General features: G+C 44.1%; 1 protein-coding gene across 2 annotated transcripts in view; it reads right to left on the bottom strand.

Moving 5' to 3' along the window:
* Nucleotides 1–17,640, bottom strand: part of SUSD4 (sushi domain containing 4) — a 71,010-nt gene extending 53,370 nt beyond the window's left edge. The window contains exons 1-2 of one of the 2 annotated variants that reach the window (XM_033054053.1): nt 17,592–17,640; nt 17,089–17,241 (exon numbers count right to left, since the gene is read on the bottom strand). In XM_033054053.1, the coding sequence (XP_032909944.1) occupies nt 17,089–17,206 (118 nt within the window). In that variant the 5' untranslated portion in view covers nt 17,207–17,241; nt 17,592–17,640. Of the gene's footprint in view, nt 1–17,088; nt 17,291–17,591 lie in introns of those variants that run through there. The other variant, XM_033054054.1, reaches the window with a different exon arrangement.
* Nucleotides 17,641–22,780: the final 5,140 nt, after the last annotated feature.

The following is a 22,780-nucleotide window of genomic DNA, read 5'->3' as shown; positions in this document are numbered from 1 at the left end:
GTGACTTGAACTTTATATTTAAATCCAGTGTGTGTGTGCACAGTATGTCTCTTGGTATTTGCTTTGGTTTTTCAAATATGTTGTTAAGTGAAAAATGTTCTGCTGTACAAGCCAAAGATGCTGAACACAGTAATCTACTGTCAGTCTTAAAATACATACTAACTTTTCAACTGCTACATTGCATAAATAGGTATTTAGAGGCTGTTTAAAAGCAGATTATTTATGTAACAGTTCATAATGAATGCTGTAGCAACAGTACCGTTTTCATGCAAATTTGAACTGAATGCCTTTTAAAGATACACTCCTTTTGTCTAGTATACTTACACAAAGGTAAAGCAGTTCAGAAAACAGCGTTACTGAGCTGTGCAGTTTTCAATATACATCAGCTTCCATCCTGTGAATATATTGGGTCAGATTCAGCTGTGTTACAAGTCCAGAGATGTCAGAACATTCTGTAATTAGCATTTCCTGCCTTTGCACAACACTGGGCAGATGGTCACATTTTGAAGAGATTTTCAGTACAGTGGCCAGAAGTCCTTCCTCACTAATGGTGCCATATGACTGAGGTGTTTTAGGTCAGAATCCGGCTTCAAAAAATGATACAAAAATCACAACTTCCATGGACTCTTACCAGAAATGTGGGATAAATCACCTCTGAAAATGAAGCCCTTCAATTAAATCAGTGGTCTCCCGTGGGTCTTTTTTTTACATTAATAACATTTGATCTTGAAATGCCACCTCATGTGTCAGGGCTCAGCCCCAGGCAAAGATTTTTCATTAAATGGGAACACAAATGCTTAGAGGACAAACTCTGGAACCTAAAAGAAATTCAAGCCATCGGTTGTGCAAGTAAACTGGAGTCATAATTTAGCCTTCAGAGAGACCCAGGATCTCCCCTGATGAGTTTTCTAAGTTACAGGATCAAGTATGGTAGAAAAGTTCTGCTGTGTAGGCATCAGCCTGCTACAACTGAAATCTTTTGAACAGAAATATCAATTTCTAAATTGGCGCTAAGGTAAAGAAAATGGAAAAGTGAGCTAAATTTTATATTTGCAAATGCTTTCAATGCATCTCTAGAAGTATAGTCCTAAATGGATCATGCATGGGACAGTCCTGTGCAGGAAGTCCAGGAGTTGGACTTCCATGATCTTTGTGGGCCCCTTCCAACTTGAGATATTCTACGATAAGAAAGCGTTCCATGAAAATTTGGAAATTGAATTTCTCTACTTAATTGTGACATTTTATTTCTGATGCAGAACTCCTGTGGTCTTCACTGAACCAGGCAACACCCAGAAAACACACAGGGGAGGCCACAGCAGCCTTGTGTGACAGCTGGTGCTAAATGTGAAACTTCCAGCAGAACAATTCCCTCTCTTTGCTGACTCAGTTGCAGCTTTTCCTTCTCAACACTGGCAGCAATTACCGGGAATTAGTGTCAAGTGGCCTCGGGCTGTGGGACAGACAGGTATCCCACAAGAGTATGGTAAGAGAAGGCCTCCAGGGGAAAGGAGCTTCAGATTTGGAGCTAACAAGTGCTGACCTATTGAAGGAAGAAGGATTGATGATCAAATACAAATCCCTGTCGTGCTCAGCCCTCTTGAATATACAACCATTCAGTATTAATTCTCCATTTTTTTACAAGCTGACATTTCAACCCCCTGCTCCTATTTCTGGCTGCATAACTTTGCATCCTGTATTCCCCATGTATAAAGAACAGATTCTTGTGTACAAGTATATTTTTTTCCTCCAGCAACGCATAAAGGCGTGGGTGTTCACATATGTGTAAAGCATATGTGTGAGCATTCACCCACATTAACGTTTTTGGGTTGTCAGTGGCTAGGTCTGCGTGCAAGTAATCATAAGACAGGTTGAGACACAACACAGAAATCTGTCCCATCTGCAAAACTGAATCAATCATGTGCTGTCAGCAGAGATTTAGCTCACAAAGAGCCTCACAACATGTTACTGACTTAAAGGCCATGCTGGTAATGAAAATTGTACAAATTAAGCCATTTCTCACCTCAGTATTATATCCTTCATTTAAATGCCCCTAACAGAGAGGCAAGCAAACAAAAAACATGGCTGTCCAAAAATGCCAGGTCTGTGATTCAGTGACCACAGCTAAACCAAGGGGACTGGCCTTCTTTGGGCAGCTCACCTTACACACCTCAGGGATACTGTCTGGGGTTTTATTTTTACCTGCCAGCTCAGGGTTTTTTGCATCCAAATGTGTACTGCAGTTGACACAATTTCTTCTCTCTGAAGAGCAGAGAGAAAAGAAGGCTTCTGAGTTGTGCTTCTCTGTCTGCTCAGGGGAGCTGGGGAAGCAGGGAGAACAGGTGGGCAAAGCAGCAGGTGCAAAAGCATCTCTGAACCCAGCAAGTCACTCAGCAAGAGACCTAGAGGGGACCCTTCAGCTGTCACTTTCCCAGAGGTAGCACATAACATTTTTGGGACTGGGTTTTTGGTTTGTTGATTGGTTGGTTTTTTTCCTACCACAGGTATTTTAATATATTAAGCCGAAAATGAAAATATCTGTGGGACTTTTGGCATTGAGAGCATTCAGTTAGTCCAAGAAACCAACAGGCTCTGTCGACTGGGCCACAGCTCATGACCTTCCAGGGAAAGGCTGTGACTCCAGAACTGCCCAATTCTGCTGTACAGAAATCACTACAATGAGCATGGGGAGGGCACAGCTGAGCTCTGCTCCCACCATGGCATTTTATTTCCTGAGTCTGGGTAGCTTCTCACAAGAAAAAGGAATTACATCCTAGCAGCATTTACCACCCACAGAGCCTGACAGATTTAGCAAGAGGTACGGTGATTCAGTACACAGAGGGTGGATTAAAAATAGTGACGTTGTGGCTAAGTTGCCTCCACTGTGTCTCTAACCACTGACAGCCTCCAAGCAGCCACTTAGGACACTTGAAAACTACCTGTGCTCACACACCACGGTCATGAAAGTCTCCTGGACATGAAGGCAATGAGGCCAGATAAAAGACAGTCTGGCCCAAAATCCTGATTGTACAGATAGCTGCTGAAAAAAACCTCTACTTCCTACTCTGCTTTGAAAATGGATGAGTCAAGAAGGCAAGAGGAGAGAGCAGCACAGCACAAACTCAGTAGCATCACTGTGCTGCAGGGTATAATAAAATGGATAGAACAGAGCTCAAATATACAGAGAAACTCTTCTACTTCCACTAACTCCAATCAGTATGTTTGTTCTGGGATAAAACAAACATCCATAATCAATACTGAAGGAATGCTGGGCTGGGTCTCATATACTTAAGCAACTGATCAAGAAATTGTTTATCCCTGTGCAAGGCTTGCCCTGTAAGTCAGCCAAGGTCAGTGTCACTTTAGGTTATCAGTTGCTGGATGTGCTGGCTAAGTTAAACTGCCTAGAGCAAGCTTTAAACTCACATACCCAACTTCTTTGACAAAATGTCTGTGTCTTGCTCTCTCTGAATTTGCAATCCACTGATAATGCAAGGCACATTCTTCCCCCTGTGCTCCTTATTCTCTGCCCTTATTTCCCTTTCTGGCTCAGATAAGTCTTCTGTATGGAGCAGACCAAGACTTCACTATAGAGAACATACAAGCATCACTCAGTTGACATTCACCATCATATGTCCCTCTAAAGAGGTAATTCAAATCAGATTTATATCCTGGTAAGGTGGGTTTTTTCCACTAAAAGGTTGCTGTATGTGCAGTTTCTTAAAGTGATTTTAAAAATATATTTTCTTCTTTAACTCAGCATAAAACCAGTAATCTACTTACCAAGCATGCTGCATCACCATTATGAGCCACAAACTAGGACCTAAACACCACTATTCAGTAATCTGAATGCAGGTTTTTGCTTTGATCACAGTCTTAGCAAGTGTCCCAAAGGAAATAACACCTCTCTGGTCTGCCCTGTACCTTCACAGTAGCTCAGGACCTTTGTTTCACTGAAAGTTTAGGGACTTCAAGTTTATTTCAGTGCTTAAGGTAATTCTAAAGCAGTTCTTAAACCCCAAAGTCATGTCACTGCTTTTTAAGGTGTAAACATGTTTTTTTCCTTCAAATCTGACAGTATCACCACTCACTTTGATGTAGAAATTCAGTGTTAGAAACTGGAACTGCTTGGGTGCAACAGAGGATTTCAATGACCAGGTATTCCCCAGGTGACCCTGGCAGGAGCAGAGGCCAGGCAGCCTGGCAGGCTTTGCAGCACTCCATGAGATTAGGAGCAAAACCTTTCAGAAATCAGTACACTTTTCCAAAATTAATCTGGATCAGTTATTCCACGGGAAAATGGGATTTTTCCTTTATTATACCAAATGTCTCACCAAAGAAAATCATTCTTTAAACATAAATAATTAGCACTCTGAAGGAAAATGGAGAAAATATTGGTACTTTAAATAGCACAAACCAAATCCACAGACTTTTGTGTTGCTGTTTCTTTTAAATCAGTCCCATTTTCTACTTTGGTTGTTTCCAGCAACAATTCAAGTTGCAAAATCTCTGTCCTGTGCAAGGGCCTGTACAGCAGAGCCATTCTCTCAAGGAATGAGCCTGTTATGAATAGAAGCCAAACAGATGCATGGCATCTTGCAGAAACCTGGTTAAAAACAGAAAGATGAACATTAAACCTCTCAGCAATACCAGATTGTTCAACAAAAGGCACTGCTGGTATGGAAAGATGAACCTTTGCTCCACTGTCTCCTCTTCAGAGCTAAAAATAATATCTGCCAGTAGCAGTTTTACTATTTAGCTTTACAAATTCAGGCCATTAGGCTTGGATGTACAGAATCATTCTCTTCCTACCACAGATCATACGAACTGATAGTGAGGAACACTCAGGACTGGACACTGACCAGCCCCTGCTTTCAAAACTAAGATAGCCCAGAACAAACCAAATGAAACCAGTCAAGTTCAATAAGAGAGTCAAGAATGAAACTACCATCACAACTAGGAAGAAAAAGGAACCTTTACATAAAGCTCTGAATAATAAATGCCTTGACTGCCTTTTTTCCCCCATCTAGCACATCCCTGTCTGTTTTTTCTGACTTTTTCTCTGTATTTCTGATCAAGGCAAATGGTTAAAAAGTGTGCCTGAAGACATTTTTTAAAAGCTAGTTGATCTAGACAGCAGAGAGACCAGATGATCTGGAGAAGGCTGAATGGGAGCCAAACGACAAAAAACATTTTCTTAATTGCCTTGTAGCTTCCCAGAGAATCTCCCAGAAAAGGCACTAGTCCACCTGCTCATTTTATTTTCAGGTAAGTATTTTTAAAAATAAGTCAGAGAAAGAGATAAGTATGAACTGACAAGGATGTAAAGCAGAAAGAATGAGTGGTGTCCAGACACTGAGAGGCTGTACTTCCAACAAGAAGGACCAGCATCGTCTTGTGTTGCAGAAAAAGCAGATTTTCCTCATCCCTGCATGTAAATTGAGAGGGGCATCATTTTAGGACTGTTTCATGAGGTCAAATCTCTTCATCTCATGCAAAGTCCTCTCACCCCTATGTCCTTCATTCCAAGTGTAGGAGGCCATACAGAGGATCCAGATTTGCTCTTGTAGGAAATTTGGTTGTGTTGCTGGTGAACAGAGTCCCCATGACCTAAATGACTGCCTGGGAGCAAGACAGGAAATTCACAGGAGAAATGGAAAGCTGATGAATAGGAAAATCCCTACATCATCCTATTTCCAAACACGTCCAGATCAGGGAAAAACTGGCAAATGGATTTCCAAGCTAGCAAACAGCAGCCTGGTGTTAACATTCACAGTAAGCTGCCAGTTCCATTGGCTCCTGGAACCCTCCTGCAGCTCCCTGCACTGCCTTGGGTTTGTACTTCAGAGGAGATTTTATGATAACAGAATCACTTGACTGCAAGGACAGAAAATATCAGCATATGGAAAATATTTTTTTGGACACTATAGGTATATATGCACTACCAAAGGATTTTTCCCTCTCCAATAAAACAACCAAAGAATTAAACTGAGATTAAGTACGGCAAAAAGGGATCACAAACAGCAAATGCTGACTACAGAGTTGTAGTTGGGAGCTGCTACATTGTTCCTTTGGAAAAAAAATAATTACCAGATAAGATTTATAAAATATATAAAAATCAGATCATATTTATAACTGTTTTCCCCGAAAGTCTGCATTTTGAAATCACAGCTTTACAGGCCACGATGGCAAATGTCATGAATCATTTACCTGTGATACTAATGCACTGCAGCAAAACCTCTAGTTAACATAATTCTGAGCTACTTTAAATGAGTGCCCCTTTACATTTATTAATATTCTAATAACATTGGCATTCTAAAAAAAGTTCAAAATACTCTTTTTTTCAGTCCTGGAACCTTAGCCTGGCTGCCATGCTGACTTCCTGAGCAGCATAGATCTACCTGCTCTAAGTACAAGGTTTTCCAAGCCTTTAGGAAGAACCAAGAAAACTCTTCTACATGCAGAACCCAAGGTTAAAAAATACACTTATTAGTAGCATCCAGGAAACACACCTCCTAGTGCACCAAGGCTACTGCAGAAAGGGATGTCTCATCTTGGTTTTGACAAAATTCCTCTCCCCGCAGCGCATGCAATTTATCTGATGGATTTCTCTTTGAAATGAGGAATGAAGTCCGTCTCTGTAACGCTACTGAATATGAAATAAAAATGAAATAGAATCTAAATATACCCAGCGTTGTCCCGCTCTCCATCCCTCACATGAATCCAGCATCACTCTCATGCCTAAACAGAAGCATTAGAGGCAGTGCTCATCCATTTTTCAGTGTAAAAAGCAACCTTGTAAATGCTAAGAACCAGTATAAGAACCTTGGAGAGACTGTCAATGAGAATATATATTTTGCCATTTCATTCCTGCATTGTGCAGTTTTTTGGTTGTGGTTTTTTTTTTTTTTTTCGGTTTCTTACTCTTATTCAGCATATATGCATATGTCTCTCTATTTATCTTCCTTCCTACCCGTCCTCCTATCCATAAGATTAATAAGGGGCATGTTAAGTGCATTAGAGAATGGCTGCATGCACAGACAGATAGGTACTCCTCCTTTATAACCAGATTCCTCTTCCTGCAATTTCTTCCTCTGGCATCTCTCACAGCCACTGTGCAGAGGCGTGTCCCATCACGACCTAACTTCCAGGAGATCATGGGCATAATGGAGCTGGGTTTCACCTACACACATTGTGCAGTCATTCATGTATTTTATCTGGTGAATATTATCTGGTGAATATTTTCACTGGGATTTTCCCTTTGAACTAAAGTATCCTAGCCCACACAGCCCAGCCCAGCCTTGACCAAATCAGTCCTGGGCTGTACCTGTCTTGTGCTGGTCTCTGAGATACACACACTGGATAAGGGCAGCAGTGACACATGCACAGGCTGCCAGCAGAGAAGGACTGCTACAAAGGTGGATTCTTCCATCTGGGCAAACATTTCTGAGGGTCAGAAGAGAAGGGGGCAAGGCCTGAAACAACAGCCTTGCTTGTTGGGACCTGAATCCCACTGTGCAGAGCGAGGGGGAGCTTTCAAATGTGCCATGCCACCGTGTAACTCCAGATGGCATTAACCTGGAGTGATGTCTAAAGAAAAGAGACTGTATCCTCCATACTTTCTTCCCTGGCCTTGCAGAAGAACCTCAGGCCTTGGAGAAGAGAGCAAGGAGTGCAGAGAAAAGAGCACATGATGTTATGAGTCAGCAATGGAAAGAGCTGCCCAGGATGATTATCTCTGACCCCAGGGAGGGATTGAGCAGGACCCAGGATTGTGGCTGCAGCAGCTTGGTGCTTCCCCAGAATGGTTGTGACTGTACTTTTGGGGGGTCATGGTCCCCCTTCAGAGGAGAGAAGAATGTTCTGCATTTATACAAGATCAAGACAAATGTCTGTGTATTTTCCTTTTTACTATTGCTCATGATAACACCATTTTGTCTTAATTCCTTCAAGATTACTGCAAAGCTAGTAATTGCAATCAAGCTATTTTAGAAGTCCAATTTACAGGAGACCAAATTATTTATTATTTATTTTCAATTCTAAGTGGATCATTTGTGTTTTCTCTGAGTAAGATGATGTGTACAAAATATCTCTAAAAATGTCAACTAAGTGGAGAGATACAGAAAAATGCCTGTCTGTTTCATAAGTACCCATTGCTTTCAGAATACAAATCATTCTTACACAAACACAGCAATAGCATGGTAGGCTTCCACAGAGTATTAGAAACACATTTTAAAACCCACTACATGCCATGAAGTTCTTACAGCTGAAAGATTTACCCAACCAAGTAGTGCTGTTGACTTCAGTCCCCACACCACCACAGATCTCCTCTTGCTAATTCAGCTTTTAGTGCTGCTCTAAATCTAACTTCCATTTTAGCCAAGCAGCTCCTCCCCAGGCACTCTCCAACATCCCCCACCTCTCCTCCTGCTATTCCTGAATGACACAACCTTTCTGGATACCCACAATTAGCAACCCTTTTCACTGAAAACGGGAACTCAGGCGCTGGGGGTGACAGCTGTTAAGCAGCTGCTTATCAAAATTCCAGTTAAAATTGTTTATTTGCAAACACACACGGAAGTCTTAAGCTATTGACTGGCTTTTGTGTGGATCTAATCTATTACCACAGGGCTGTTCAGTATATACAACTTCACTCAGTCTGCAGAAGTAAAATATAAATTCACTTGGGTGCAATTTACTGTGGCAATAACCACACTGTTTACATCATGATCAAGTACAAAGAGTTGGTCTAATATCCCCAAGGAGAACAGACTGTGTAAATAAGCATCTTTTATGGGAGGGCTCTGAGATTTATTCCTGATGCTTTCCAATTGTGACTTTGGAAAATCCTTGCGAGCCCTTCAGAAAGAGCAAGGTAAAGCTGCCCTTTTTGATGGCTGCAGGTAAAATAGCTGATCTTGTGTTAAGCACAAACTTAGCTGTGACCTTCGCTAAACCAGAAAAATGGAAGTTCCACCACTGAGGATCGCAACAGCTCCCTCTGTGCTGGCAGCTACAGCTAAACTTCAGTTCCCAGGCTGTTAATTAACCCACAACTTTTGGAAAACTCTTTGCTGGGGCAGTCTGCATTCTTCCAGCCTGACCCAGGAAAGTGACAGCAGCAGTCAGGATGGCCCAGGACACAGCACTGATGGATTTGCACTGACAAGCAGCACAGTGGAGGAAGTAACACTTGGGAATCCCACACTAGAGATGGAAATCCTCTGAGTGCTATGTTACAGCAATGACAATTTGAGTTAGACTAGACAAAAAACATTTATAAAGGTTAGACAATGAAGCATTTGGATGGACAGTAGAGTTTTCAAACCTAAAGTCTTAAATGGTAACAAGCCAGAGGTAAATGTGTGATTCCCGTGTTCTGGGCAGGAGGAGAAATTACAGGCACTTCTGAGCTCTTTTCCAGTCCTGTTTCTGTGACTCTGCTCTCAAGTTTTTGTCTCATGCCTTGAAAGATGGAAATGAAATTTCTGCTCCATAGTTTTTTATTGTACACACTCACTGGTGCTAATGACAGAAGCGAGAACAGGACCCCGTGTTTACAGGCTGCTTTTCCTCAGCATCTTCTCCTCCCTCCCAGCATGTATGGCACCTTTTCTCTTGAATCTGCATGGTGCTTCTCCAGCCTCCTGACAGATAAACAGCTAGGAGTTCTGCTGCCTTTCTGCAGTACCAAAAAAGATCTGAAGGCTTTGCATTTTCAAAGACAACCTCTTCTTTTTAGCGTGTTCTCTCGGTCTCTGGAATGGGAGTCCAGTGATATAATGATTCCTGTGATTCATGTGCATGCCATATCCCGTTTTTTTCTTTAGCAGTGTAAGGGAGAGGGTATTTTTAGGATATTGTCTCATGATAGCCTTGATAACCCAACTTCTACATAATCTAACCCTTAGTAACACAATCTATTTTCTTCCTCAGGCTATTGTAAGCTGTTTCCTCTTTTCAGTTTCCAGATTTTTTTTCCCAGATTTTGTAAATTTTTCTAGTTGCAGAATTTGGCTTTACACAGAAACTCTGCTACACCCTTAGCCACGCTGCACCATGTGCAGAAAGGATCAAGAGACCTGACTTTCATCCTTCTGTGTCCTCTGCATTACACCTTGTGTTTTCATAAGCAAACATCTGTAAGCTGAACCCATATTTTTGTGGGAGCACATTACACATCCACTGATTTCTGAAGTGGGATGGGCAGTATAAGGCAATGGCACTCATGCCACAGCCCACATGGAGCTGCAATGATCTCCTCTCTAACTGCTCAAGTATGTTAGAATTAATTTAAAACACATGCAGCACTTCTCTAATGCTGCCGTTTCATGCAAACTGTGATCATAAACCACATGACTGAGCAAGGCAGAAATACCCTTCCTGTTAATATGGGCTTTTACACCATGAGAAACCTGCATGATACCATTTTTCAGGGCTCTACCCTAACTCATAACACTTTTTTTTTTGTTGTTATTCTGAAGACGTTTTTGATGTCTGGAAAAGTGCCATGTGCTATCTCAGACATGAAGGAGTCAGGCAAATAAACTACACTGGAAAAACTCTCTGTGATTTGCTTAAGTAGCAATTTAAGTGAATAGGAAATCAGCTACTCATCTCAATTAGAAGATAGTTACAGCTAAAAAATCCTATTATAGAGACCATATCATAAAAATGTGGATTAGGAATTTCCCTAAATTCTATTTACAGAAGAAAGTGCCGGATGAAGATCCAAAGGATCTCTTCCTTGTATATGGCAACATCTGTTTCTTACGTGAAATATGTCTCCAAAACATTTAATCTTTCTACAGTCATTTCTCCATCTACAAAGGAGCATAATAAAACCTATGTTCCTTTATAAAATGCTTTAAACTCCATGGATGAGAAGAGCTACATGAAAAAAAGTCACATTTTTATTACTGTTGTTACTATTAAGCTACCACAAGCAAGAATATTTGTCAAATTATGGGTTTAATGAGATATGTTCATCAAAAGTAAGTAGGGGTGCTGGCAGAAATCCCCTATACTCCTTTCTGGAGTTGATCATACTGATAAAATCAATTTACACAGAAATGTTCCTGATAAATTCTGGAACTTCCCTAGCTAAAAAAAATCTAAAAGGTACAATCCCTTAACAACAAGTAGAAGAGCAATCCAGGAGGGACACTACTGGATTTAAAAGACTCGAAGGTCACAACTGTGGAAACACATTTGCCCACAGGATCTCAGTGAGCACAGATGGCACCACCAAACACTTCCACTGTTTGCAGTACGAGAAGAAACATCCTGACTTGGATAAATCTCATCAGCAGCCCAGCTGCTCAGGAAGAGCCATCAGGAGCCCTCTGGAGAGCAGGAGGCCAAACCTGGTGCCAACAGAAGCAATGGGGTAACACAGACAGACAGAAAGGGTGTCTGGGCACCAAACAGTGCTGTGATAAACCATGGCACTGGGAGAATTAATAGATGTACAGCCCATAGTTGGTTTTATAATGCTCTGCTTGTGCCACCTCAAAGGATGTAACTGAGGAGACGTCAAACCAAGTGAGGAGATGCCAGTTTCACAGTTAAATTGTTGAATTTGGTAGGATCCTTGTGCCTACAGTCCCTTAATATGTTAGCAAAGCAAATTTTTCCACTTAGTGAATCAAATTGTACACACTACACCACTTTATCCCTCGAGCTCATTTTCTGACTAAGAAATGCTCACCAGTATGAGTAGCCCAGCCTTCAATCACATTTGCACCAGCACAGAGCAAATATGAATTCAGGCCACACTTTGTTGTCCTTCTCCTGCCTAAAACCTCATGAAAATGCACAGCACAAGTGCAAGATTCCCTGCTTCCAATAATGTGTATTTTGTTATAAAAATAAATTAATTGCAATCAGAGTTAGACAATATTTGAAAAAAACAGTTGAGCACATGATCAATGCCGTAGAGAAAATCTCTAAGAATCTCTAGAAGTTTAAAAACAGCATTTTTCTAGTTCTGGTAAGAATATTTAATTATTAAACCCCACAAATACCAACAACAAAAATCATGAATAGTAAAGAACCTTCTACTTTGATAAAGCTCATTTTATACTTTGCTAAAATTCCTATTTCTCATTCCGGTAACATTTTCTTTGGGAGGTTCTCAAACTCCCTCATAACACGCCCACAAAATACATCGCTTATCTACTTTACAGATGAGAAAATCAAGCAAAGCATAATTAATTAATTCTCCTAAAGTTGTAATCATCCCTAATATAAAGATCAAAGATACTCTACTGCAATCCTGGGAGTAGGAGAGCAAAGCAGAGAAGCAAAAGTTACCCTCAGTCTCCAAAAGGCACAGCACATCAGTGATAAAGCTCCTTCTTGCAGTGTGCTAGGAAACTGATTTAAGATTAATCTATCAAATATGCCCACCTCTCTCAAGGCTGGAGGCAGATGGATGTGCCACCAAGACAAATGATGAACTGCCACCCTCTGATGTCACTGGCCTTGCCAGCTGCAATCAGAGCAGCACTGGAATGGTGCTGAGAACAGAGGCTGAGATCCTGCCTTGGCGGGAAAAATCTTTTCCTTCCAAAACACTGAGCTTCCCCAGTAAGCTGGAGGTTCAAAACAATCCTGCAAAATAACTGATGATTTCATCAAATGTACAGGGAACTCGAGGCCAAAATGTCTATTTTGATTGACAAGCCAAGCAAAGCAGGCACACTGAGAGGGAGACAGTAAAATACATTAACTACAGACTTAGTGAGAGGGTATCAGAAAACATTTGGAGTTTTCAGAAAACCTTCTTTATGATCTCCAAATCACATGTAAGGCAGTTGTGGCAAATCTCTAGCTGGCTTTTCTTGCCAGGAACAACTGCAGATTACCAAAAGTCAGCCCTATCACATCATTAGCACACATCAAAAACTTGTATTATCCCATGGAAACAAGTCCACCATCCTCAGAAACCTCAGGGAACTGTTTTTGATGGCCACTACATCCAAAGTCAGTGGTTAGTTACCATAACCATGGCATAACCAAAATTTCAATCATATGCAATACAGTCACAGAGCACTAACAGTTCAGCCGTGGTCTAGAGAAAGAATCTCACCTCTATTCTTCATGGAATCACTAAAATTCAGAATATTTGAAGGTTTCACAACATGCCAGATTTCTTTGCCATTCATGCAGGATGTACTTCCCAGCTTAAAAGCACTACTGATGTGCAGGGATGTTGCCTGCAGAACATGAACCAGGGAAACCCCACAAATTGATTATAATGCCAAAAAAAGGCTTTTTTTATATTCCCTGGGAACTACAGGGAACCAGAAGCTGAATATAACCTAGCAGCATCCTATAATGACAACAAAGGAACCCGGGATGTTTGAGCAGGAGCAGAGCTCCAAGGCACAGGATATTCCTCAGCTCCCTTCAATGTCAGTGAGGCACATTCCACAGGGAAACGGTTCCACAACCAGCAATCCAGAAAGAACGACAGAAACTTAGGAAAAGTTCAGAGAAACTGGAGCCATCCAGGCTTTGGAGGAACTGGAGCGTGCATTTCTGCAGCAGAACCTCAGAGAGATGAAACAGGCCATGAAAGGCAGCCAGAATGCTGACCCTGCTCGAGGCCAGGAGGCAAGACAAGCTCATGGCCCTCTCCAAGCCCATGGAGATGTGTGCTGGAGCCCTGGGGCTCCCCACTGGGCCCTGCAGAAGAACAGAGTTCACCCAAATGACCCGTGACAACAGAGCAGACACATGCCCAAGTCACATCTGGGTACATAACAAACCACATAACACACCTCAAAAATAGAAGCTTATTGTACTTTTTTCCTCCCTCTCCTTTTAGATTTTGCCATCCTCCACTACTTTAATATAGTTGCAGGAATTTGAAATATATTTTAAAATTTGTTGTTACAGCTATTATCTCCATACTACAGTTTTCACAATGAGCTCTGTATAATACCTTAAAACTCCAGAGTAAGTTGTCATCAGCTCCATCCACTACACATTTCATTTTTCCTCATACCAGCCTTGCCAGCCTGCTCCTGCTTTGTCCCTTTTTTTGTCCCTCCTGATGAGGAGCAGTTGAGGGAGCTGAGGAACCTCAGCCTGGGGAAAAGGAGGTTGAGGGGGAACCTTGTCACTCTACATCCACCTGAAAGGAGGGTGTAAATCAGGTGGGAGAAAGCCTCCTCTCTCAAGTGAGGAGCAACAGGACAGGAGGAAATGGCCTCAAGTTGCACCAGAGGAGGTTTAGATTGGATATCAGAAAAAAATTCACCACCCAAAGAGTGGTCAAGCATTGGAATAGGCTACCCAGGGGTGTGGCTGAGTTAGGCACCCCTGGGGTATTTAATAGATGTGTAGATGTGGCACTTGGTGTCATGGTTTAGTGATGGGTTAGTGCCGGGTGAACACTCTGGCTCAATATTCTTAAAGGTCTTTTCCAACCTGAACGATTCTGCGATTCTGTAAACAAAAATGATTAGATGAAAGCCACAGGCTGAAGTACGAGATATAAACTTTATCCTCAGTATCAGCAGAGTTTTAAATACATCAGGGACGAATGAGGGATATTGATAGCTGAAAGGTTTGCTCATTTGAGTTCACTTCTACAGCAAATTTTTTCGCTAGATTCACTTTTGCAAAAGTCAAAGTGTAATAAACAAAGTTATTCTCTGTAGGGTTATTGACAAGAAAAAAAGAGTTATAAGTAGTATTGATTTGGGGTGAAATGGTAGAACGTGACAATCAATAGAGCTTAGTCAGATATAAAATAGAAGGAGTCACACAAGTCATGACAGGATTATTACAGGAGACAAATCCTGGTATCAGCCAAGGAAGGGAAGAAGCTGTAAATGGGATCCAAAATATAAGCTGTGGATTGCTTTCTAGAAAAAAACAACCCTGAATTATTCAGTTTAATGTTTTAATATGTGAGGTAGTTTTTATTTCAGCATATTGTCAGTGCTGTTTTTCTAAAGCTTTTGAAACAAATTCTTTCCACCTCCATAGTATTTTCATTAAATGTCATCAAAGCTCTTTTCAAATCTCTGAGAGAAGTATGATTATCCTTATTTAACAGATAATGAGGAGATAGAAAGAGACTGGAGCTACATTTTCCAAACCAGTCAGTAATGCCGCGTGCCTTGTGTCTAAATATACAAATCCATAAAATGACAGTCCTACAGAAACAAAATTTTCAAAGGTGCCAGGAAATCCCAACTTTGGTCAACAGCAGCTTACAAGTTCCCAAACTCTGGATCACAAGCTGGGGAGCCAAAAGCTGAGCCCTCTCAGCAAACACAGCAAGCTACGTAAGCACAGTGAGCTTGCTCACAGATACAACAGAGCCTAAAATAGGAGGGATGCTAATTCACAGCCCTCTGTTCTAATTACAAAGCTCATTATTTTTACCACTCCAATGACTCAGGGTGAAAGAAACCCAACAACCGTACATTCTACCACATGAAAGGACTGTACATTTGCAGCTGGGATTATACAGTGCCTACCTTCTGAGCACAACCACTCTGGAAAATAATGGCAATAATCAGAACAGCAATGAATGTTTTTCACTGGTGATTATGCCCATGCCCAATCGCTCAATGCATTGCCTTTTCCTAGATGCTGGACCAAAAAAAACCCCTCAAATTATTGAAAGATGCTAAAATTATTTACAAATGACATTTGTTACAGAATTACTTGCACTACTGAGGTGAAAGGCAGCAGCATTAATAACGATCAGCATCACACAACAATTTATTGCAGGCTGGGATGAAAACTATTCCATCTGAGGGAGATATAAACCATATTTTGAAGAACCTCTTGCACTGATCGGCTAAATAAGTGCTGGCAATCAAACCGTGGGATATGCAGAGCCTCAGGGAGGAGGCGGCTTGAAACAGCTTCATTTTATGAATGGAGCCATAAGAAGGAGGTTGGAGAAGGACAGGAGAACGCACAGCTCCAATCCCGAGAAAGGCACAGGACAGGCTGAAAAGCACCGACACATTGAAACAAGTGCTGCCCAGGAAATCAAGGGTTACACAGTTGCAACAAAATAATTTTTTTAAAAAAGCCATTGATTTCTAAAGAGGAATATGTAGTGACTGCAACAGTTTAAAAGCTTTTTCAGCTGGAATCACATTTGCAGTCACAGGATTTCTATTGGAAAATGGCATTATCGTCTCCAGAGAGAAAAGTAGGACTGAATCACATCAGGAGGAGGATGGACAAGATGACCTTTTGAAGTCCTCTTCAGCCGTATTCCTGTAAGTCCCTATTCAGTGACAGAAAACACGTCTGGACTGGAGCTCTTGGGGCTTAGGCATTCAAGTTAGAAAATTTTGGCACAAGTCTTGGGCATGAGAAGAAGCCCAAGCAATTTTTATATTGGGCTCTGTCTGCCATTAGTGATGTGATTCAATCATAAAATGGCTTATTTCCCCAACACAAATATATAATACCGTGCCGGAGCAGGAATGTGAAGCTGCTCTCATTACCACAGCTAAGTTCATTTTACAGCAAAGCAGTTTACTTTAAGACTTTTACAGTAATCCAAGTCTAATTATGGAACCAATTTAAAACAATTTTGTAATTAAAAGTACCTGCTGAAAATATCTCACAGGCTCAATAATTTAAATGATAGTGTTAAAAAGGTAATTAAAATTAAAAAGGCCAAATGAGGCTGGGTCGCTCCTCCACTAGGAGAGTGCTGAAGGACGTTGCTTTTGCAAACCCGAACCGGCGGCTTCCTCCCCAAATTCCTGCTTTCCCCATCTGCACGGGGATTTGCACTAAGAGTCATCCAAGAGATGTCTGAGCGGACCGCGGCCGGGCAAGCCTTTTTTTTTTTTTTTTTCCCTTTAAATTCAAAAAATGACGCGATTTCACAGCGAAGCTGTACTTACAGAGAGCCGGTGCTCCCTAGCCGGGGCCGGGGTGAGGCTCGCTCCTGCCGGGGGTCCCCAGGCAAAGGCTGCGGGGAGGGGGTGGGGGCGCAGGGGGGAACTTTCCCCGCTCCCCCCGGGCCGGGGCTGGGGAGGGCCGGGCTCGGGCGGAGGAGGGGACCGGGGACGGGGCCGGGGCCCCTCACTCACTCACCGCCCGCCGCCAGCCCCGGGCCGAGGCTCAGCGCCAGCTGCAGCCACAGCGCCGCGGCCAGCGCCCGCCGCGCCGCCGGGAGGGCACCGCCGCCGCTCGCCTGCTTCCCATGACACATCTTCTGCCCGCCAAAGGCATCCGGTTCGCCGCCACCTGCAACGACAGAGCCGCTCCGCCTCGCCGCTGCCCGCGGCTCCGCGGGTCGCCCCCGCTCCCGCACCGCCCCCGCCAGCCCCGGGACGCGCTCCCGCCCGCCCCCCGCTCCCCCGGCCGTGCCCCCCGCTCCCCGCCGTGCCGCCGCTACCTGCGGGCCCCCGCCGCAGCCGGCGGCACCTCCGCGGCTGCTGCCGCCGCCTCCGCCGCTGCGGCTCGGCAGCCCGCCGGGGCCGGGCGGAGCGCACACGCACACACACACACACACGCACACACACACAGCCGCACACACACACACAGCCGCACACCGCACGGGGGGCCCTGCGCACCCTGCAGCCGGCCGGCCCTACCTGCGAGCGGGGCAGCGGCAGCCGCAGCGCGCACCTGCCCGGCCCGGCCGGCCGGAGCGGAGCGGCGCGGGGCGGGGGAGGCGCGGGGAGCCGAGCGCGGCGGGAGCGCGGGCAGCCCCGGCGCGCCGAGCACGCATGGCAGCCGCGGGCACGGCCCCGCCGCCGCTCCGCCTGTCCCGCCCGGGCACCCCCGCCCCAGCGCTGCCGCGGGAGGGGGAGGCCAAGTTGGGGCTTCGCTCCCGGTAGTTTCTGCTCGGCTTCGCCTCAAACGGGGTTTGGCGGTGCGCGGCTCTGACGGAGCATCTTTGGAATGCCCTGTGCTCCGTCACGTAGGCAGAGCGTTGGATAGGAGACGCGGTTTAGCAGCGCTGGCGGCGGTGCTGCATCTCTCACAGTTTTGGGGAGTGGGAAGGAGTATTCCTGAGCGCTCTCACCCATCAGCTGCCGCTGGGGGAAAGCAGGACGCCTGGGCCTGCCGGCTGGAGCAATTCGCTGCTAGGAATCAGCATCCAGCTGTATTTAGTGAATCCGAGAAATTCACAGCGAATCAAAGACACAGACTCGTGTTTCCAGAGCTGTGGGAGCTCTGTGTTTCTTGGTGCCATTCCCAGTGCGCTATTGGGGGTATTGCCCCTCTGCCCACAGCTGGGCATTGCATCTCTTCCCTTGCTCACAGGCAGCAGAGGGTGTCCTCTAGCTGAAGAGGACTCTGCTAAGCAGATTAAGGGGTTTGGCACACTCCTGGGACACGGCAAAGGAGAACAAAAACAGGGACAAGAGAAGACACATTTATGATGAAACATACCTATGCTCAGTACAAACACAGACCCAAAGGTACATGGGATAATGTTAACAGCATGTGGACACAGCACATCCTGATGCTTCAAAGTTAATAGTAAATACTGGCTCAGCTGAAGTTCTTTTCAAAGTGTCTCAGCTACCTGATGCTGTCTCCTCCAAGTTAAAACTTCAGGAGAGATTTTAGTTCAAATCATCTGTCAGTTCAAAGGGCAGTGTAAGAAGCACAGTTCTTTATCTCCCCTGGAGAAAATGGGCATCTCACAGTGAAATGCAGGTATTCTGCTAAGGATGGGGAAGCATGTGGCCAATTTTCAGAGCTAATGTATTCTCTCTGAAATACCTTTGCTGCTCCTGTTAAATATGGAAAATATGGGAACTGCAGAGCATTTTCACCAAGCATCATTTCCTGATCAGGTCAGTTTTCATGTCCCCGGCCAGCCCAAAGAGGGAGTTCAGGTCAGTAATAGCCCTCATGAGCCGTGCAAATACAGCACAGGCACAGTTACACACGATAGAGATGCTCTTCAGAGGCAATAAGCCATTGACTACTACAAGTGGCAGGACAGAGCAATAATGCAGCAATTCCTGCTATCTGCAATAAAAGGATCTTTATGTTACTGGTTTGGTAGCTTTCACTTCTGAAATCAAAATTGCAAAAGATAATGTCCTGAGCAATCTGACGCTATTCGTGTTCTCCATCAATTAAAACGCAAAGTGCTGGATGCAATGTCTGCCTTCAGTGTGGATGGAGCACCCAGACACTTTTGAGGAGGAAGAGGCAAATGAACTAATGTCTGTCAGTGTTGATAGGTACTACTTAACCCCTGTTTCTGCCATTTACTCCTATCCCCACGTGTGCAGCTGCACCTCTGACACCTCTGACACTATTCAGCCTGAGGAAGGACTGCTGAGTGCTCCAGGCACCTGTCAGCCACCCCACATCAGTGGGAGCCCCACTGCTCCAAACAGCACCAGGAAATCAAGGTTTTCTTGTGCAGCAGCTCTCCTTCAAAATCTTACTGAGCTGTAAAAATCCACCTCTTGCTGAGCAGGGCAGGTGTGTGCAAGGTGGTGGCAGTGGCTGGAGGGGCTGGCTCCCCCAGTGGCTGAAGGATTTTAGCAGGAATCCGTGTCAGCCAAGAGCAGGGAAGGGCTCCTGCAGCTCCGGAAAGCCTGAAATGAGTGAGGAGCAGCAAAAGGTGGAGGAGGATGGAGCCTGAGGCAACCCTGACCGCAGAGAGGCAGAGAGGAAGGAGCTGCTTTGCTTTGGCTTGGACTTTGTTTCTGGAAGGGATGGATGGATTGCCTGAAGGGCTACAACTGCTCTGTGACCAAATCTGACATCTGTAATCAGTTTTAGTGCATCCTCCTGAGCTGAAGTAGGGCCAGAGCAGTGATCAGCAGGCTGGACCTGAGACTCTGAGCTGCTGTTACACAGCACAGACTAAAATTCAGGAGGATTTGTGCCCTGCTTACCCCACCCAGGTGTGATGATTTCTGCGCCTCCCTACACTTGGCTGCTCCTCCCCTATTTTTTTGAGCCTCAAACCTGTGGGCACTAACCCTGAGTTGCCTCTGGTGGGGATGAACCCTCCGTGGTGCTGGTGCAGATGCACTGGAAACAAGTCTGAGAGATTATTTGACTTTTTTTTTTGCTTCATATGTACTCATAGAGCTGCTCCATCTCCCTGCACTGCTTCTGCAGCTAAAAATGCCATCCCTCAGAATGAAGATGAAAAGTGCCAGTGCTCATCTGCACCCTCCAGACTCAGGTTCCTGTTGTTTGTGCCCAGGAACATCGAGGTGGTGGTGGGAGATCACATCATCCTCGTGGCAGGTTGTGGGTGCTGCCATGTGGTGAGAGGTGTTCCTGGCCAGCTTCGCTCTCCTTGGAGGGAGAGGCTTCAGCTCTGCTCCAGCTGGTGCACACAGTCAGCTCCTGGCTGCTTCCAGCAAGTGCAGGGTGGGCATCCCAGCCAGATTCTGGCTGGCTGTGGGCTTACAGCTCATCTTCTCCTGGGGTTTTGTAATCGCCTTCAAGAATAAACAATTGTGTGTATAACTCCTGCAGTTGCAGGATTTTAGTTTTGTCTTGCCATGTACATTCATCTGATTCACTTTCTTATTTCTATCTTCTCATGTGCCCTCTTTTAGTTGATTATCTTCTTATGAGGTCTGTGCTGGATAAAAAGCTAGATTGGAAAATTCAGTTAAAGTGGGAACTATCTTTAAAGGATCCAAGGCAGTTTGAGAGTCTGTGGCATCACCAGTGCAAGTGGTGTCCTTGCAATGTGAACCTGTGTTGCACAGCTGCTGCCATGGCACGTGAAAGTGTTCGAGAATGCTCAAAAACCAGGAAAAGAGTGGGACAGGAGTAGCCAAACCTGCTGTAGTCTCATTCACACTGCTCATTGGGAAGGTGTCTGGTCTGAATTATTTCCAGAACTGTTGACAGGTATTGTTTCAAATGGAACAAATTTATTCACCAAAAAAAAAAAAAAAAAAAAAAAAAAAAAAGGCTAGGGAATGAATGAGCTCATCCAGTCCTCCACCATCCTGAAAGAAAGAGGGGGGGAGAACTGGGGAAGAAAGAGAAGGAACTCATGGTTTGAGATCAGAACAGTTTAATAATTGAGATAAGAACAGTTTAATAATTGAAACAAAGTAAAATATGGTAAGAATACTAATGATAATTATAATTAGAATGGAAAAGATAGACAGAGAGAGAGAGAGGAACAAGCCCCAAGAGAAACAAGTGATGCACAGCACAGTTGCTCACCACCCTCTGGCTGATGCTCAGCAATGACTGGTCCCTCCTGGCCAATTCCCCCCAGTTTATGTCCTGAGCACGACTCTTCATGGTGTGGAATATCCCTTTGGCCAGTTCAGGTCAGCTGTTCTGGCTGTGCTCCCTCATGACTTCTTGTGCAGCTCCTCGCTGGCAGAGTATGGGAAACAGAAAATTCTTGGTTTAGAGTAAGTACTACTGTTCTCATACTGGACCCAAAACACAGCACTTACCACCCAGTAAGAAGAAAATCGACTCTGTCCCAGCCAAAGCCAGGACACTGAGGTAAGAGCCAGCTAGAAAGGAGGATTTGAAGTCCAGATTCTCGGGTACCTGGCACTCTGGTTGGCCTCAGTGCATGCATGAGTGGTCATGGGCATCTTTAACTTGCTAGCACAATGTAACCTAAAATACTGGGTATTGGATTAAGTGTTTGGGGGTTTTAATTATGGCATTAAGTTATTCCTTCTCCGTGTTTTAGCTGCTCAAAAACAAGGAACTGTCCTGGTGATGTGGCTGTTGGGTAGCTGAGTTTCATCCTTAAATTGCACTGCAGAAAGGGTGAAAAGGAAGTAGTGAGGATTGTAGCTGAGGCTAAAAAGAGAATTTATCTGTGGCAGTGTGGGGCTGTAAAAAAAAGACCCCAGGGCACATTAGTGGCAGTTGAATGAGTAGAGGGGTGGTCAGTCCGTGGGGAAAAGAACAGCTTAACACAGAAATCTGCAATTAATTATTTTAAAATATAAAATGGCAATGACTGGCATTGAGATTTGGCTGCAGAACATCAATCCAGACTGCAAGTACGTATTGTTGTAAAACATCCTCCAGACCTCCTGGCCACAGACCAGCTTCCCTTTTCATCAGCCATGAGAAAGAGCTGATGCCTCGAGCTCACAGGTATTTATTGGTGTAAACACAATTCTGCACACAAAATGAAGAAAAAGAGCTCTAGCATCATCTAACAAAACACAGGGAGCTGCTAAAGGGAGTTGTGAATGCCTTGGTAGGCACAAAACTATTCAGGGCTAAGATTTGTAATGACCTTGTTGTGTCCTTATGAAAGATAATAGCCTGAGATATGCTGTATTACTTGTATTCTTAACAGGCTCAAGCTTTCAAGCATTTTCAAGTAAAAACTCATTTGTTGAACTCCCTTATGTATCAGATAAGGCATCCAGTCACTTCCTTCATCCTTGCAATATGCTGTGTTTCCCTTTGAACTTAGAAATAGTAATGAGCTGATATTTCACAAAAATAAGGTGTGCATGGGTGACCTGGGAAGGTGCCCATTATTAAAACATGTAAGAATAAATAGATGCTCTGCAAAGAAGTCTTTATCTTCTTAGACATTAGTGGTGATGTCTTACTGTTAATATTCAGTAATTAAAGAGTTCCTGAGTGCTTTCCAATCTATTCCCAGGTGTGCTCTGGTCCCCAGAAGGGTACTCCTGGAGACCCTCCTCTTCACATTGACATTGCCTATGCTTGATTCTACAGGAGACTGGCCCCCTACATCTCTCTGGGCAGATTTGCACTGGAAACCTTGATTTCATCATTTCCCTCCACCTGAGTCTAAAAAAGGCCAGCTCTCTCACCTGCC

The sequence above is a fragment of the Catharus ustulatus genome, chromosome 3 (assembly GCF_009819885.2).
Source record: "Catharus ustulatus isolate bCatUst1 chromosome 3, bCatUst1.pri.v2, whole genome shotgun sequence".
NCBI classification, from domain to species: domain Eukaryota; kingdom Metazoa; phylum Chordata; class Aves; order Passeriformes; family Turdidae; genus Catharus; species Catharus ustulatus.
This window is presented reverse-complemented; position numbering and strand designations above follow the sequence as displayed.